The sequence below is a fragment of the Dendropsophus ebraccatus genome, chromosome 13, assembly GCF_027789765.1.
Source record: "Dendropsophus ebraccatus isolate aDenEbr1 chromosome 13, aDenEbr1.pat, whole genome shotgun sequence".
NCBI classification, from domain to species: Eukaryota; Metazoa; Chordata; class Amphibia; order Anura; family Hylidae; genus Dendropsophus; species Dendropsophus ebraccatus.
Window position 1 is genome coordinate 78544038 of NC_091466.1, and position 18130 is coordinate 78562167.

Consider the following 18130-nt stretch of genomic DNA (forward strand, 5'->3'; position numbering starts at 1 on the left):
GGGATCGGGAGATTGTTGTCGCATGTGATATCGCGAGGTGTGACTATGTACACCCTGCAGCTATACAACCCTCCCACCTCCACGTTACATCGTATATATCTGGAGCCATGACAACCAGTATAGAAACCGCCATTCTTTACACTGCAGCCTGCCATCTCCCTTTGCATCTATCGGACCCTTTATTGTAAGATATCGCAGGCTTCGCGGTGTCTGCCCTCCATATTGAGTTACCACATAAAACAATAATTCCTTTAAAAATTATTTTATTGATATAATCCATAAATCTCCATAGAACATGAGGAATGTCACCCGAGCATCTTATACGGCTCCATAAATTATCTCTCCACCCCCCCCCCCCCCGCCCCTCCCCGCAAAAAAAACTAAGAAAAAAAAAATTTAAATAGAAGATTTCTGTGTCGTCTTGTAACAGGAAAAAAAAATAAATCTCTGGTAATATAGCGATTTCTACGGCTACAGACAGGAACATTCCCTGACGTCACCTGCCATATGAGGAGGGGCGATGGCGGCACAAGGGGCGGAGCTTAAATACACAGCATCATTCAAGCACAAACAGCAGAAAAACAAAATGGAGTGGTTGCCCTTAGTAACCAGATTCCTGCCCTCTAACTTGCCCCAGAGCAGCTGCCTATGGTAACCAATCCGTTTGTTGCTTTCCTTCAGTAATTTGTAGCAACCAATCAGATTCCATCTTATATTCTACTGACACAAGTTGGAAGGTGAATCTAATAATCTGATTGGTTGCTAAAAGCCATTGTAAAATCTAAGTACTGATCTGACTGGTTGCTATGGTAACCTCCTGCATAGTTACACGAAATGTTATTGATTGTTACTAATCCTGCTATATGCTAATATGCTGCTATGGCAACACTAGGTTAGAAAAGTCACTGGTTGCTAAGGACAACCACATTTTATCTTCACAGATGGTTGCGCTGAAAACACCCGTTCATGGGTTTCTATACACAACGCCATTTACAGCCTGACGTGAACAATGCCGCCATACTGTGCTAAGACATGACCTGACGTCATCCTGTGATATCAGAGGGCGGACATGTCTTTGGCACTTTCGTGAATTTGGCGATAATGATGTCATGGTGTCGTGTGGCACCTCGCTCTGGGTGAAAATACTTTCCCACACCAGGTAATAACATAGAAGCCGCGACAGTCGGGGAAATTCTTACAACACATCCGATTTATGTGGAACCCCAGGGGTGGCGATTAACGTAACAGATATTCCATACTGGACATTACTGGTCAAAAATGGCAATATGCTAATTTAATATGGCGGCATCCAGGTAACGCTAAACTTACCATGAGTTGACAGAGCGCCTGGCGTACAGCGGCTCCGGCCTGCGGGATGTGCATGCTATCTGCATATTCTGCCCAATGTGAAAATAAATTTAGGAAGGAAAATGGCGCAGTCCACCGGCATATCTGGAGCTTGTTACAGCCGCCGGACCGGCTATCGTCTGACACATTGATACGTGCCGATACTTGGATGGCCCCAAATGGCCGCACAGCAGTGAAACATCTTCCTGACGGTCTTACATGCTCGTAGTCGCCGGCCGCCATTTATATCTCCCTGATTCATAACACAGTGCTAACATACGAGGTTTCACAGAACGGAGATCACTGGCCGACTACACAATGCAGACGTCGCCCCGAAGACAACACGAGAGGCTGACCGTGTCTGGTGACGACTGTAACGCTGAAGCAGGACTGATGTGAGGTGGGAGGGTCTCGGCTCATGTGGTCTCCTCCCCACGGACTCCTCATCACAGGACCCTGGGGATGATGGTGAACGGGACGATGGGACTGCTCGCCTCTAGCTCCAGCGCGGTCAGGAAGCACTCGGTGGCGGCGTCATCGTTCCCCTGCGCCTGCAGCACTTCCCCCAGGCTGTTCCACACTTCATGAGCCGTGGAGTTCACCTGCACCGCGTCTCTGAGGATTTTTTCCGCCAGGCTGTAGCGGCCATGATGATGGAGGATAAGACTCTGAAACAGGAAGGGGAGATCAAGGTTACAGTCAGTGGACAATGCTCAGAGGCTGTCACCCAGCTTTCTACAGAACCTGAATGTCACAACCCTGCCTTCCTATGTGTCCAGCATGGCGGCCAGCCCTCTGTGTGGGGGTCAGTTTAGATGAAGAATGGGGAGAAGCTGCTGTTACATTTACAAAAATGACAACTCCAATTATGTCTGGACAACCAAAACTTTGTATTTACACGGGAACACACAGCAACATGGGGGAATGGGGAGACCATCCTCTCTACTACATTGTAGGCCTTAAAGGGGTTATCCAGGATTAGAAAAAAAAAAAAAACTAATTTCTTGCACAAACAGTGCCACCCCTGTCCTCAGGTTGTGTATGGTGTTACAATGTAGCTCAAGTCACCACACCCAAACTGAGGACTAGAGTAGTGCCGTTTCTGGAAGAAAGTGGCCTTTTTTGTAAGCCTGGACATCCCCTTTAAAATAAACTGTTCTATCCTTCCCTGAAAAAGCTGAGTGATGATCATTATTAGAACTACAAGGGTTGATACCCGGCTTTCCCTGATCAGCTCCATTGAGCAGAAATACATTCTGGAAAGCTGGGTGGCCAAATCAGAGAGCGGTAATGGTCATAGCTGTGATCCAGCTTTCCCAGAAACAGAAAAAAAAAAAAAAAAGTTCCTTACAATAAATGGAAACTAAAATGCCTGGCAGCCGGGTGACAGAGGAGAATATGATAAGCTGTAACCTACAGCCGGACTGGGATTTAGAAGAGCGCCCCATTGAGGCTTAGTCTGTGGCACAATGTTCCCACCTGCTGCAAAGCTACAACTCTCAGGGTATGCTGCAAGAGATACAGGCTGGGGAATACTGCGCGGAAGCTTCTCAGGGCATGATGGGAGTTGTAGTCAGGTTGGGGATAAGTCCTACAGCAGAACACCTGGCACCATGTGGACTGTGACTCATCTGGTCCCATAACTCTGAAGGACAGAGAGGGGCACTACAAACCCACTAATGCAAGACCCCAAATATGTCTGCAGTACATAAGAGAAAGGATCCCTGCTGCGCTGTCTGACAAGACGTCCTGGGAAGAACGAAGAACTAGCTGAGCGGTGCAGAACACGGGGTGCATGCCCTCACTGGTAACAAGGCGTCTCTGTTATGTCATTACCATAATCTGAGGCGGCATGACGGGAGCGCTGCGGGGGAGGGGGCCGCACTAGGGATCCAGACACAAAGCGACGTCTGAATCCTATAGATCACTGCACACAGGGCAATAAGGGACACATCTGTGACACCACTCACATCCAGAGCTGCACATCCCTCTTACTCATCATGAGAAGCTTCAGAATCACATTGTATCCTATTCTCCATTCACATCCAGTGAAGTCCTGCCATAAAGCAGCAGAACTGTGAATGCAGCTCTTGAGAAGCAGAATGGCTCAGATTTAGAGATTCTGTGAATAATTCCATGTACCATCCATAGATGTCGTGATATGTCCGGTGCTCTGAGAATGGTGGATGGTTGTGGCGGTCTGTGACCCTGGGGTGAGAGGTCGCTCCCGCTGCACTCACCAGTCTCTGCATGCTCTTCACATGGGTGGGACTGATGGACAGCGCCTCCTCATACCAGCGTTTGGCATCTTCAATGTTTCCTCTCAGCTCAGACACCTGACCTCTCATGTAGAGCACATTGTGCGACATGGGGAAGAGATTAGCCGCCTCCTGGATACAGGCCGTAGCTTCTGATGGTTTCCCTATCCCGATATACACCTCCGCTGTAAAGACATGAGGGAAAGGAAGAAATTACGCAGTCTGCAAATAATAAATCCACTATGAAGTAATCTAGTAACACGCCGGCCTACCTCCCTGTATTCTCCATGGAAACAGTCAGTGAGAAGGTTGTGTAGAGGACGAGGTCCTACGGATATCATTGGGGTCACCTTATATATTGGGGAAATGCTAATATAACTGCTTTTGCTATGTGTAGCTGTGAGATGCGATTCTCGAGGAAACCATCAGCAAGGTGGAAATTGCAGTTAAATGGATCCTCACCATGATAAATCTATCCATGATTATGATGACCTCTTCATCACATAAGATCTGCAGGTTTCTTCCCCTTTTAGACTGCTCTGTTGTCATCAGTAAGGGGGAGCATCAGCAAGACGAGGGGATGCCAGCGTCCGAGCGCTGCAGCCCCCCCGACCTTACACATGTGGTGAGATATTACTCTGCAGCTTACTGCCAGGGGCCGTGATGGTTGTACACAGCGAGAATCATCCTCCATAAGGGATATCAGCAACGCCGGACCCTGGCACACATCACAGGGAAGAACACACAAGGATGGTGCGCCTGCTGCTGGTTGGATGGCGCTGTGCCTTTATATGGAAAGAGAGCGGCCTCAGCAGAGAGAGAGCGCCTCCGAGCCTGCTGTCCTCAATTAACCCTCTGTGCCACAGCAGGATGCCAATCACAGGATGTGCCAGGATGCCTGCCCCCCCTACAGGAGCCTGGGGGCGAGAGCAATCCACCCTCAGCACTCACATCCAACAAATACGATATCAACTATGTACAGAGGAGGTTATATAGGATCCTCCAATCATCCCAAATCACAGAATTCACAGTCAGTGTCGCCTCCTGCTGAGCAATGTGTTAAATTACAAGAGTACCTATAAAAAATTTTCTAAGCACAATACTAAACCCAAAACACAGGGCTCACCTACCACCCACTGTGCCATAATACTGCCTCCTATATACAGGGATATAACTACTATAATACTGCTCCTATATACAGGGATATAACTACTATAATACTGCTCCCTATATACAGGAATATAACTACTATAATACTGCTCCTATATACAGGAATATAACTACTATAATACTGCTCCTATATACAGGGATATAACTACTATAATACTGCCCCCTATATACAGGAATATAACTACTATAATACTGCTCCTATATACAGGAATATAACTACTATAATACAGCTCCCTATATACAGGGATATAACTACTATAATACTACCCCTATATACAGGAATATAACTACTATAATACTACTCCTATATACAGGAATATAACTACTATAATACTGCCCCCTATATACAGGAATATAACTACTATAATACTGCTCCCTATATACAGGGATATAACTACTATAATACTACCCCTATATACAGGAATATAACTAGTATAATACTGCTCCTATATACAGGGATATACTACTATAATACTGCTCCCATATACAAGAATATAACTACTATAATACTGCTCCCTATATACAGGGATATAACTACTATAAATACTGCCCCCTATATACAAGGATATAACTACTATAATACTGCTCCCTATATACAAGAATATAACTACTATAATACTGCTCCCATATACAGTCATATAACTACTATAATACTGCTCCTATATACAGGGATATAACTACTATAATACTGCTCCTATATACAGGAATATAACTACTATAATACTGCTCCTATATACAGGAATATAACTACTATAATACTGCCCCCTATATACAGGAATATAACTACTATAATATTGCTCCTATATACAGGAATATAACTACTATAATACTGCCCCCTATATACAGGAATATAACTACTATAATACTGCCCCCTATATACAGGAATATAACTACTATAATACTGCTCCTATATACAGGAATATAACTACTATAATACTGCCCCTATATACAGGAATATAACTACTATAATACTGCCCCCTATATACAGGAATATAACTACTATAATACTGCTCCTATATACAGGAATATAACTACTATAATACTGCTCCCTATATACAGGAATATAACTACTATAATACTCCCTATATACAGGGATATAGCTACTATAATACTGCTCCTATATACAGGGATATAACTACTATAATACTGCTCCTATATACAGGAATATAACTACTATAATACTACCCCTATATACAGGGATATAACTACTATAATACTACACTTATATACATCAATATAACTACTATAATACTGCTCCCTATATACAGGAATATAACTACTATAATACTGCTCCTATATACAGGGATATAACTACTATAATACTGCTCCTATATACAGGAATATAACTACTATAATACTGCCCCTATATACAGGAATATAACTACTATAATACTGCCCCCTATATACAGGAATATAACTACTATAATACTGCTCCTATATACAGGAATATAACTACTATAATACTGCTCCCTATATACAGGAATATAACTACTATAATACTCCCTATATACAGGGATATAGCTACTATAATACTGCTCCTATATACAGGGATATAACTACTATAATACTGCTCCTATATACAGGAATATAACTACTAGAATACTGCTCCTATATAAAGGAATATAACTACTATAATACTGCCCCTATATACAGGAATATACTACTATAATACTGCTCTTATATACAAGAATATAACTACTATAATACTGCTCCTATATACAGGAATATAACTACTATAATACTACCCCCTATATACAGGGATATAACTACTATAATACTGCTCCTATATACAAGAATATAACTACTATAATACTGCTCCTATATACAGGGATATAACTACTATAATACTGCTCCCCTATATACAGGGATATAACTACTATAATACTGCTCCTATATACAGGGATATAACTACTATAATACAGCTCCTATATACAGGGATATACTACTATAATACTGCTCCTATATACAAGAATATAACTACTATAATACTGCTCCTATATACAGGAATATAACTACTATAATACTGTCACTTATATACAGGGATATAACTGCTATAATACTGCTCCTATATACAAGAATATAACTACTATAATACTGCCCCCTATATACAGGAATATAACTACTATAATACTGCTCCTTATATACAAGAATATAACTACTATAATACTGCCCCCTATATACAGGGATATAACTACTATGATACTGCTCCTATATACAGGAATATAACTACTATAATACTGCCCCCTATATACAGAAATATAACTACTATAATACTGCTCCTATATACAAGAATATAACTACTATAATACTGCTCCTATATACAGGAATATAACTACTATATTACTGCTCCTATATACAGGGATATAACTACTATGATACTGCTTCTAGTCTGGTTTCTCCCAGCTTGTTGCTGTATACAGGGTTAGTGAGTGATGTAATACGGATATCTTGGAGGATTGATGGGTAAAGTTCAGCTATAGAGGAATGATTGGTTGTTGGGCGGCAGAGATAATGTATTGATAAGTATCTTTGTGACCTTGTTGATCAGTATCGGTTCAGTCATCTTGTCAGAACGTGACAGCGCCGCCCCCCCGCACCACGCACATTCCTGTCCGCTCCCCATGTAGATAATGCTCCGCAGATGATCAGGCACGGTGCGGGGAGCAGAACACAGCAGTCATTGTACGGCGCTCACAATGCACAGGGCTGTTACACCCAGCTTTCCTAGAATCCAGGATAGCAGAAAAACCACCGACCAGTGATGAAAATAACACGGATGATCTGGTCATCTGGTAAATATCCGGCGTCGGTTCTATGGAAGCAGGATAATAGGAAAGTGACTGACCAGGGCCGGATAGTGAGGTGTAGACCTCGGGGTCACAGCATCTCCAGAGCGGCCGGTCTTGTGGGGTCCCTGGTATATAGTGGTCAGTACCAACCGAAAGTCTCCGAGGAAGAAGAAACACCACCATAGTGTCTGCAAAGGTAACAGGGCTGGAGCACAGCAATAGAAGGCAGCGTCTGGCCTGACGGGTCACGTTCTCCATCATCTGGATGGCCGGGTGCGTCACTTACCTGGGGGAGAGATGGCACCAGGATGCATTATGGGAAAAAGACAAGATGGCAGCGGGGGCAGTGTGATGGGCAATGTTCTGCTGGAGACCTTGTGTCCTGGCATCATGTGGATGTAACGGTTTAGCGTTGTAGCATTTAGGAGCCTGCATACGCTCGCCTGGTTTGCAGTCATGATCGCTCGTCCAGTTCTGCTACATATTATACTACATTAGCGGAGGCGCCAGATCAGCAGTGAGGATTGTGCGATTGTCTTTGGTCTCAGTGACCAGGAATTATTCCTGCACCTCCGCACCTTCACCTGGGGGGGTGGGGTGTTACAGCGCCCCCCGTGCCTGTCTGCTGGGGGGTTCAGCGCCCCCCCCCACCTGTCTGCTGGGGTCAGAGGTTACAGCCCCCCCCACCTGTTTGCTGGGGTCAGAGGTTACAGCCCCCCCACCTGTCTGCTGGGGTCAGAGGTTACAGCCCCCCCCACCTGTCTGCTGGGGTCAGAGGTTACAGCCCCCCCACCTGTCTGCTGGGGTCAGAGGTTACAGCCCCCCCACCTGTCTGCTGGGGTCAGAGGTTACAGCCCCCCCACCTGTCTGCTGGGGTCAGAGGTTACAGCCCCCCCACCTGTCTGCTGGGGTCAGAGGTTACAGCCCCCCCACCTATCTGCTGGGGTCAGAGGTCACAGCCCCCCCACCTGTCTGCTGGGGTCAGAGGTTACAGCCCCCCCACCTGTCTGCTGGGGTCAACGGTTACAGCCCCCCTAGCAGTCTGCTGGGGTCAGCGGTTACATACCCCCCCCCCCCACCTGTTTGTTGGGGTCAGAGGTTACAGGCCCCGTAGCAGTCTGCTGGGGTCAGAGGTTACAGTCTCTATTTAGATTGGGGATTGACTAGTTTAGTGATTGAGGAAATTGCTTAAACAGCAACTCATTCGTGGAGCGTCTCCTTTAACAAATGACTAGACAGAGGTGGCGGTGGCAGAGCCGGGTTGGCGCCCACACTGACTGGCACCCTGTAATCGCCTCTGATGGGTCTCCGGTGGCGGTCCTGGCAGCCTTGTGCGCTTCGTCTGCTGAGCGCTATTATCTGGTAATGTTATCGGGCCCTGGGGTCACCTGATGAATAATACACAGCAGCTAACGCCTGGTGAGCCGGGTGTAAGGGGATCCGCTCCCTCGCTGATCTCAATTTGTCATCTATCTCCTGATGAGTTACTATCAGGCGTCTGCACCTTTAATAAGGGATGTGATTGCAGCGCTGCCATCAGGTCAGATACGATGTCCACGAGCGGCTGGACCCCAAATCTGCACCAACAACAATGCAGCGCCCTCTGCTCACCCCTCAGTCTGCTGATACCTGCCCCACAGCTGAAGCTTTGTTACAGTATCCAGTCGAGCACCCCCAATCATTCTCTAAGCACAATATAGGGAGAGTGCAAGGTACAGCTCTCCAACTATTGCAGAACTACAACTCCCATCATGCTCTGACAGCCCGCATGTATTTCTCAACCTATGGCTCTACAGATGCTGCAAAACTACCGATCCTCGCCCTCATAAAGAACATGGCCGGAAGAGCGTTACAGGGGAATATGAATGGCCGATACCAGTCCCATACAAAATCTCTGGTGTCGGCTAGTCTACTATCTTGCACTGGTACACTGTAACATACCCTCAGCGGTGTGATTCCGTTCACTGATTGTAACTGGAGCGAAAGCAACACAAAGTCTATCTAAAGTTGCTGAGTTTCTTATTCACATAGTTTGTACGCCGGCCCTTTAATGCCGATTCTTAGAGTGTCCGTCAGTGAAAGATCCTCGGTGAGCCTAACCTTGTTCCAGCGACAGAGATCTGTACGGAAACAGTGATAGGAGACTTCCCCGGGCTGGCTGTAATTTCACCCTCTGACTCTTTAGCGCACAACAACCTTCTGCCCTTTCGTCCTCCTCATCATGGTTTCACATGGGGGCGATGGAATTACAGCGGCTCATGGATGCCGAAACCTGCAGCGGTCCTGCTGCCCCCAGTACAAGGTGACCGCCAGGAAGGGGACAAGGATGACCCAGCTCTAGGGTGCTCACTGGGGTCTCACCGGGACCACCAGAAGCCATGGGTCCTCCCAGCATCTCTGGAAGGGAAGCTAAAATTGCTTGTAAGTGGGAGGTTAACCTACATATTGCAGCACCGATTATAACCATCACGTCAGTGCCGTCCACAGTCACAACTGCAAACTATTCAGAGCGGCACTGCCAGGGCACAGAGTAACCCCCTGCAGGTGATGGGACTGGCTGTATACTGAAGACCACCGACAGGGAGAGGACACATGGAGCAGTAATATCCCATAAGGCTCTGTTCTCCATAGTTACACATAACAAACAAATCCTCTGTAGTCAGGTCCTGTAGTGTCACTCTACCCCAATGATACCCACCCTGTGGCTCTCCCATTATGCCCTGACAGCCTCCATGTCTTGTAGCAGAGATGCCACCCGTGGTTCTTCCATCTTCCCCTGACAGTCTCCATGTCTTGTAGCAGAGATGCCACCCGTGGTTCCTCCATCTTACCCTGACAGTCTCCATGTCTTGTAGCAGAGATGCCACCCTGTGGTTCCTCCATCTTACCCTGACAGCCTCCATGTCTTGTAGCAGAAAGGCCACCCTGTGGTTCCTCCATCTTACCCTGACAGTGTCCATGTCTTGTAGCAGAGATGCCACCCGTGGTTCTTCCATCTTCCCCTGACAGTCTCCATGTCTTGTAGAAGAGATGCCACCCTGTAGTCCCTCCATCTTACTCTGACAGTCTCCATGTCTTGTAGCAGAGATGCCACCCTGTGGTTCCTCCATCTTACCCTGACAGCCTCCATGTCTTGTAGCAGAGATGCCACCCTGTGGTTCCTCCATCATACACTGACAGCCTCCATGTCTTGTAGCAGAGATGCCACCTGTGGTTCCTCCATCTTACCCTGACAGTCTCCATGTCTTGTAGCAGAGATGCCACCCTGTGGTTCTCCCATTATGCCCTGACAGCCTCCATGTCTTGTAGCAGAGATGCCACCCTGTGGTTCCTCCATCTTACCCTGACAGCCTCCATGTCTTGTAGCAGAGATGCCACCCTGTGGTTCCTCCATCTTACCCTGACAGTCTCCATGTCTTGTAGCAGAAAGGCCACCCTGTGGTTCCTCCATCTTACCCTGACAGTCTCCATGTCTTGTAGCAGAGATGCCACCCTGTGGTTCTCCCATTATGCCCTGACAGCCTCCATGTCTTGTAGCAGAGATGCCACCCTGTGGTTCTCCCATTATGCCCTGACAGCCTCCATGTCTTGTAGCAGAGATGCCACCCTGTGGTTCTTCCATCTTGCCCTGACAGCCTCCATGTCTTGTAGCAGAGATGCCACCCTGTGGTTCTTCCATCTTACCCTGACAGCCTCCATGTCTTGTAGCAGAGATGCCACCCTGTAGTCCCTCCATCATACACTGACAGCCTCCATGTCTTGTAGCAGAGATGCCACCCTGTGGTTCCTCCATCATCCACTGACAGCCTCCATGTCTTCTCTAGCAGAGATGCCACCCTGTGGTTCCTCCATCTTACCCTGACAGCCTCCATGTCTTGTAGCAGAGATGCCACCCTGTAGTCCCTCCATCTTACCCTGACAGTCTCCATGTCTTGTAGCAGAGATGCCACCCTGTGGTTCCTCCATCATCCACTGGCAGCCTCCATGTCTTCTCTAGCAGAGATGCCACCCTGTGGTTCCTCCATCTTACCCTGACAGCCTCTATGTCTTGTAGCAGAGATGCCACCCTGTAGTCCCTCCATCTTACCCTGACAGTCTCCATGTCTTGTAGCAGAGATGCCACCCTGTGGTTCCTCCATCTTACCCTGACAGTCTCCATGTCTTGTAGAAGAGATGCCACCCTGTAGTCCCTCCATCTTACTCTGACAGTCTCCATGTCTTGTAGCAGAGATGCCACCCTGTGGTTCCTCCATCTTACCCTGACAGCCTCCATGTCTTGTAGCAGAGATGCCACCCTGTGGTTCCTCCATCTTACCCTGACAGCCTCCATGTCTTGTAGCAGAGATGCCACCCGTGGTTCTCCCATTATGCCCTGACAGCCTCCATGTCTTGTAGCAGAGATGCCACCCTGTGGTTCCTCCATCTTACCCTGACAGCCTCCATGTCTTGTAGCAGAGATGCCACCCTGTGGTTCCTCCATCTTACCCTGACAGCCTCCTTGTCTTGTAGCAGAGATGCCACCCTGTGGTTTCCTTCATTATACCCTGACAGCCTCCATGTCTTGTAGCAGAGATGCCACCCTGTGGTTCCTCCATCTTACCCTGACAGCCTCCATGTCTTGTAGCAGAGATGCCACCCTGTGGTTCCTCCATCTTACCCTGACACCCTCCATGTCTTCTCTAGCAGAGATGCCACCCTGTAGTCCCTCCATCATGCCCTGACAGCCTCCATGTCTTCTCTAGCAGAGCTCCCTAATCTATGGGTCTCCTAATGTTTCTCTGCTACAACACTCCAGCTGTAGCATCATCACTGACCAATGTGCATGATGGGAGTTGTAATATTTGCAGCAGCTGTGGAGTGACAGATCGGGAATATGGCTCTGATGGATAGAGAGGATGTGGTTGCACCTTGGCAAAGAACATCTTTAGCTGCTGCAAAACTATAATGCTGTGATCTACAGATTGGGGAGCACTGCTTTCTAGGGTGCAGAGGTTGTCAGTGCATGAGAGGAGTTGTAGTTTTGTAACAACTGGAAGAACCACAGGTTGGGGAACACATGCAGGCTGTCAAGGAACAATAGGACTTTTGTTACAGTGTATTAGTGCAGATAAAATATCTCATCCAGAAGTGTGGCAGAGGAGAAGGGTGTGTGGTGCATTACATATGGGACTGGTATCAGGTATTCTCTGTGAGGCTGCTATGGCCGTATCAATGTTGGGGGTCAGCACAGAACAATACACTGATGTAAGTTACCTGCATGAAGCCAGATCTGTGCCAGGGTCATCCACGGGTGCAGCGGGCCTTGCTTTGGGGCGCTGCTCTGCAGAGAGGAGGCCACTTCAGAGAGTGCTTGCTCTACACGTGAGGCTGCGATGGACGTGGCGTGGACAGAACCTGTGATGGTGTAAAGAGAGATATCAGAGTCATGAGGTTATAGGGCAGGTATCAAGTGTCAGCACCACGTGCAGTGATCCGGCCAGTGCTGGATATACACACACAGGCGTGAAGCCCCCCAATGTGCCACAGCACACCACACCCCAGGGTCTCCCCCCGGACACTGTACCCCAAGGGTCCCTCCCCAGAAAACGTACCCCAGGGTCCCTGCCAGACACCGCACTCCAGGGTCCCTCCCCAGACACCGCACTCCAGGGTCCCTCCCCAGACACCGCACTCCAGGGTCCCTCCCCAGACACCGCACTCCAGGGTCCCTCCCCAGACACCGCACTCCAGGGTCCCTCCCCAGACACCGCACTCCAGGGTCCCTCCCCAGACACCGCACTCCAGGGTCCCTCCCCAGACACCGCACTCCAGGGTCCCTCCCCAGACACCGCACTCCAGGGTCCCTCCCCAGACACCGCACTCCAGGGTCCCTCCCCAGACACCGCACTCCAGGGTCCCTCCCCAGACACCGCACTCTCGGAGTCCCTCCCCAGACACCGCACCCCAGGATCCCTCTCCAGACACTGCACCCAAGGGTCCCTCTCCGGAAACAACACCTCGGGGTTCCTTTCCCAGACACTACAACCCAGCATTCCTCTCCTGACACCGCACCCAAGAGTCCAAACCCTAACACTGCACCTTGGGGTCCCTCTTTGAACATTGCTCCCTAGGGAACCTTCCTGGCATTGTACCCCGGGGTCACTCCTTGGATTCTGCACCGTGGGGTCCCTCTTTGGACATTACACCCTAGGGACCCTTCCTGGAATTGCACCCTGGGGTCCCTCTTTAGACGTTACACCCTAGGGAACCTTCCTGGAATTGTACCCCGGGGTCCCCTGATGTTCTCATCTCTTCGGTCCTCTCCTCTTACTGGGGGTCTCGATCATTACAAGAAATGATCCAGTGTGAGAATCGTCGCCGTTGTCAGGTAAATGTCAGCGCAGAGAAGGTGAAATATGACTCATTGGGACGAGGTAAATGAGATCATGTCCTGCAGCAACAATAATCGGGAAGCGGAGTATGGGGGAGGGCGGCATGAACCCAGATTTATGAGAAGCCAAGTGCAGACCCGGTGACAGCACATAACGTGAGGCACCAGACACCTCATGTCTCATTACAGGGGGCACACCACACCAAGGAATTATATGGAAGCTAAGGTTTCTGGGGGGAAAGTGCACAGAGTGACCCCAGAGTTATAAGGAAAGAACCTGGAGATGAAACCTGAGGTATCACATGCCTCATGCCCCAGTGAGTATATTGGATGCATACTACTCCATGACATGCTATAGCGTCTCAGTATCCCAGGGTCTGAAGTTTCGGCCGAACATCTGCTAAGGACTTAACTCTTTTACCTCTTAACCCTCTCCTGACCGAAGGTTTCTGCAACTCTCAGATTCCAAATAGCAGAAATACTAGAGGCGGATTGTGCTGCAGGCTGCGGGCAGTGTGCCAACATCAGCGAGAAGCACAGAGAGGCCTGTGATGTGACTGTAAGGAACCTGTCCTGGTGTCTGTGTCCCGTAGGGGTCAGAAACAACCATCTCAGGACCCATCGATAATCGCAGACAGTGATAGTCAGGGGCTCCAGTGAGGTCACAGCGCTGGGCAGTATGGGCACCAACAGGGGCACCGCTAGATACAGACACAGCTCACTGTCACAACCAGGGCTGTGGAGTCGGAGTCGGAGCTAGTTTTGGCAGGAGTCGGAGTTGGAGTCGGTCATGATAAAATTCAGGAGTCGGAATTGAAGTCGGAGCTGCGGCTTACCGACTCCACAGCTCCCTGTCACAAACGCCAAGGCACCCCAAAAACTCTGTGTATGCAACAGGTTGGGTGCAGAGAGGAGGCTCAGCAAACAAAACCCAGGGAGCATGCGGAGGTGTGCAGGCGGACAGACGTGCAGGGAAACGCAGCTTCTGGGACCCTGGGGGGCATGCCTGCTGCAGACTACAATACATGGCCACTCACATCCCTCATATATATTAAAGAGACATCAATGGGAGAGGCAGAAATCATAAGGTAGGTATACTTAGGCAGCCATATCTTGCTTCACTGCATTCAAGTGTTGTCCCAATCTGTGTATACAGCTTCTATGCAGCAGTCACAGCTGCCTCCCTCTATGTGTAGTGTTATCCGTCCTGTGGCAAAACTACAACTCCCATCATGCCTGCTGGAGGGCCACAAATTGGGAAACAAAGTAAAGGTCCTCTTACACAATATGTGGCCTTGCAAGGATGTGAGCCAATGCCGATCAGCGAGATCAGCGCCTTCAGAAGGCACAATCACTGTATCATTTATGCCGCCATCTAAATATTTTGCCATCAGCCACAATTCCGTTTTACATTGGGAGATACGCATCCGATAACAATAAATTATATAGGCCCCGCAGAAGATGCTGGTCGCTGGGACTTTTACACAAGCCGATTGGCTGTTTCTAGCAACAATACTCGTCAATAACCGTCCAGAGTAAAAGGGGATGTACCTGCAGGATCTGACTACGCAGGGTTTGTTTGCAGTCTGTAACCATGGAGACACACAAAGCCGCATAGTAGCTGTATAAAACAAACGGCAAGAGCCTTACAATCAAGATAACGGGGTTATGTTGTTTATGGCTGCTTAAGAGTACATATGGTGTAAGCCAGGGCACGGGGAAGCTGCTGCAATATTCCCATCATGCCTGGACAGCCAAAGCTTTACCTCTCCAGGCATGATGGGAATTGTAGTTTTGCACCAGCTGGAGGACACTACTTTCCTCCCCTCCCCCGCTGTAAGGCCACAACATTCAGTGGTGATGACACGAAAGGGGAGAATATTTTGCTGCAACTTCTTGGAATGGAAAGTGAAATTACAAAAATTGATGGCGCTAGAAGAAATGCAGCTCGACTAACAGAGGCTGAAAATCAAGCAGCATTGGTGTCCCGTACATAAGATACATACGTGTAATGGGCTCGGGTGATGTACGCAGGACCGCTGGCGTCCTTAAGTAAAGTGCCCTCCTGATATAACCACGCACTGAAGTTTGTGGACATGTAATACTGTCTCTTTAATAATTAAAGGGCCAGACCCACAGTATTTAGACCTTGTATTTACCATATGCAGTCAGCAGCATCTCACTCAGCTTAGGTGAGGGGGGGCAAAAACAAAAGCACTGTGCTGCCCCTGCCTGGCAGAGAAGGGTACAGCTGGCAGTAATCACATGACATATCACGTGACTGCTGGGTAGGAAAGGCTAGGTTGCAAAGCAAGACATTGAGCCAGCATTACTTACAAACAGAAAACATGGAGTCAAAACCGTGAGTGTGGGGGATGTCTGGAGAGCGCCCTTCAAACACTGGGTACAAATCACAAATTAAAAGATAATGCACAAGCGTCACTGCAAATAAACTCAGCCCCGACCCCCGCACCAAAACAAAGGTGTTCTGAGGAATCTGCAAACCAAGGCGGCACAGTCATAGCACACATCAGCAGGTACCGTCCCTTTAAGAAAGAAGCTGGCTGTAGACACCTGTTCAGACTTGACCGTCAATCATATCCTGAATGAACGCTCCTCTATGAAATGGAAACTACAGGAGGCCGAGATTATTCATGTGAAATATCTTTCTTCTAAGCTGAGATCTCAGATTATTCATGTGAAATATCTTTCTTCTAAGCTGAGATCTCAGATTATTCATGTGAAATATCTTTCTTCTAAGCTGAGATCTGACCATGTGGCGTTGCATGAGGCTGCACTACTGACGACAGTGCTTCCTATCAGGTGCAGCACAGCTACAGATCACCATCCACATGAATATCTGCATCCTGCCTGGCCTGAATCGTGAATGTATGTAGTAGTCAGATCTTGGCAGTAGTGCAGCATTAAGGTCCTGGCCTGTAACGTTATGCCAAAATAGGATGACCACAATCATCAATGGTCACAGACGTAAGACCACAAATCAGGCCAGGCTGGAGGTAGATCCTGATGTGGCCTCACTCAACCTTGTGTCATCACAATCTCTCAGTAGTGCAGCCTCAGGCTTCAGGCCTGTAACTGCACTACTGACCAGACCTGATGACTGTATACATCACACAAACCAGACAGGATATAGATATTGATGTGGATGATAATTCATGATCACTCTGAATCTGACAGGGATTACAGCCATCAGAATCTCTCAGGATGAGGCTGCACTACTATCATTTTAGAAACTTCTGGATAATTTTCTCGCTAACACACGGATTTGTCCAGTTTGCAGATTATCAGAAAAACAAAACAGAACAGAACAAAACAGGAAGAACTACTGAGAGCAGGAAACCGGTTTACAGTGAGGAGGTTGAGGGCCGGAGGTGAGCTCAGCGATGGCGGGGGCCTTGGTTATAGGGTCGGAGAAAGGAGAATGAGGAAGATGAGAGGTGACAAACAGGTGGAGAGGAGATTCTGGTCTCGAAAGGGAAGAGGAGTCAGAGGCTAGAAGACAAAGGAAGAGAGAAGAATGAAGGACAAGACACAAGGCTGAAGGTGAGGAGCCAGGGCTGATACCACCATACCTGATATAAGGGGCTGGTGGAGGTCACCGCCATGACAGCGTGTAGGTCAGTGATCCTGACTCATAGACTGAGGGGGATCATGTGACCCACTTCACATAAAAGATAAATGGAGGTCACATGATCTCACTTGGCCAGCTGGCACTAGCCATCACAGGCCTTGGTCTCTACTACTCCCACCATCATGTAGTGAGCGAACACAGATGCCCCATGATGCCGGCCCCATGATGGGTATTGTGGTTCTGCAATAGCTGGACTAACACCAGTTGAGAAGCATTGGCTTAAAGGGATTTTCCAGTTTTAAAGTTTAATAAATAAATACAAATAATTTCAGCTGCAACTTTCTTATAGATTTTGTGTTCCAATCCTCCCTAAGTTCAAGACCAGTGCTTGCTGTAAGTGAATGGGAACGTGCTTTACTTCTATCCCCCACCCTGCCCTAGTCCTGTCACACAGCTCGGGGGTCTTGTTACATAACACAGCAGGTTCACTATATCACATTTTCATGGGATTTCTGTTACTGGCAGCGGACTGAGGACTGGTGCTGGGGGAGGGGGATTCATACTGACATCCTATTGGTGAGTGTAAGTAAATTTACTGACATCT

General features: G+C 48.1%; 1 protein-coding gene across 3 annotated transcripts in view; it reads right to left on the reverse strand.

The window, feature by feature from the left end:
* Positions 1–366: 366 nt before the first annotated feature.
* TTC7B (tetratricopeptide repeat domain 7B) overlaps positions 367–18130 on the reverse strand; it is a 61614-nt gene continuing 43850 nt past the window's right edge. Inside the window, exons 18-22 of one of the 3 annotated variants that reach the window (XM_069951213.1) lie at positions 17304–17447; positions 16272–16325; positions 12818–12958; positions 3588–3790; positions 367–2015 (exon numbers count right to left, since the gene is read on the reverse strand). In XM_069951213.1, the coding sequence (XP_069807314.1) occupies positions 1794–2015; positions 3588–3790; positions 12818–12958; positions 16272–16325; positions 17304–17447 (764 nt within the window). In that variant the 3' untranslated portion in view covers positions 367–1793. Of the gene's footprint in view, positions 2016–3587; positions 3791–12817; positions 12959–16271; positions 16335–17303; positions 17448–18130 lie in introns of all 3 variants that reach the window. The other 2 variants (XM_069951212.1, XM_069951211.1) reach the window with 2 other exon arrangements.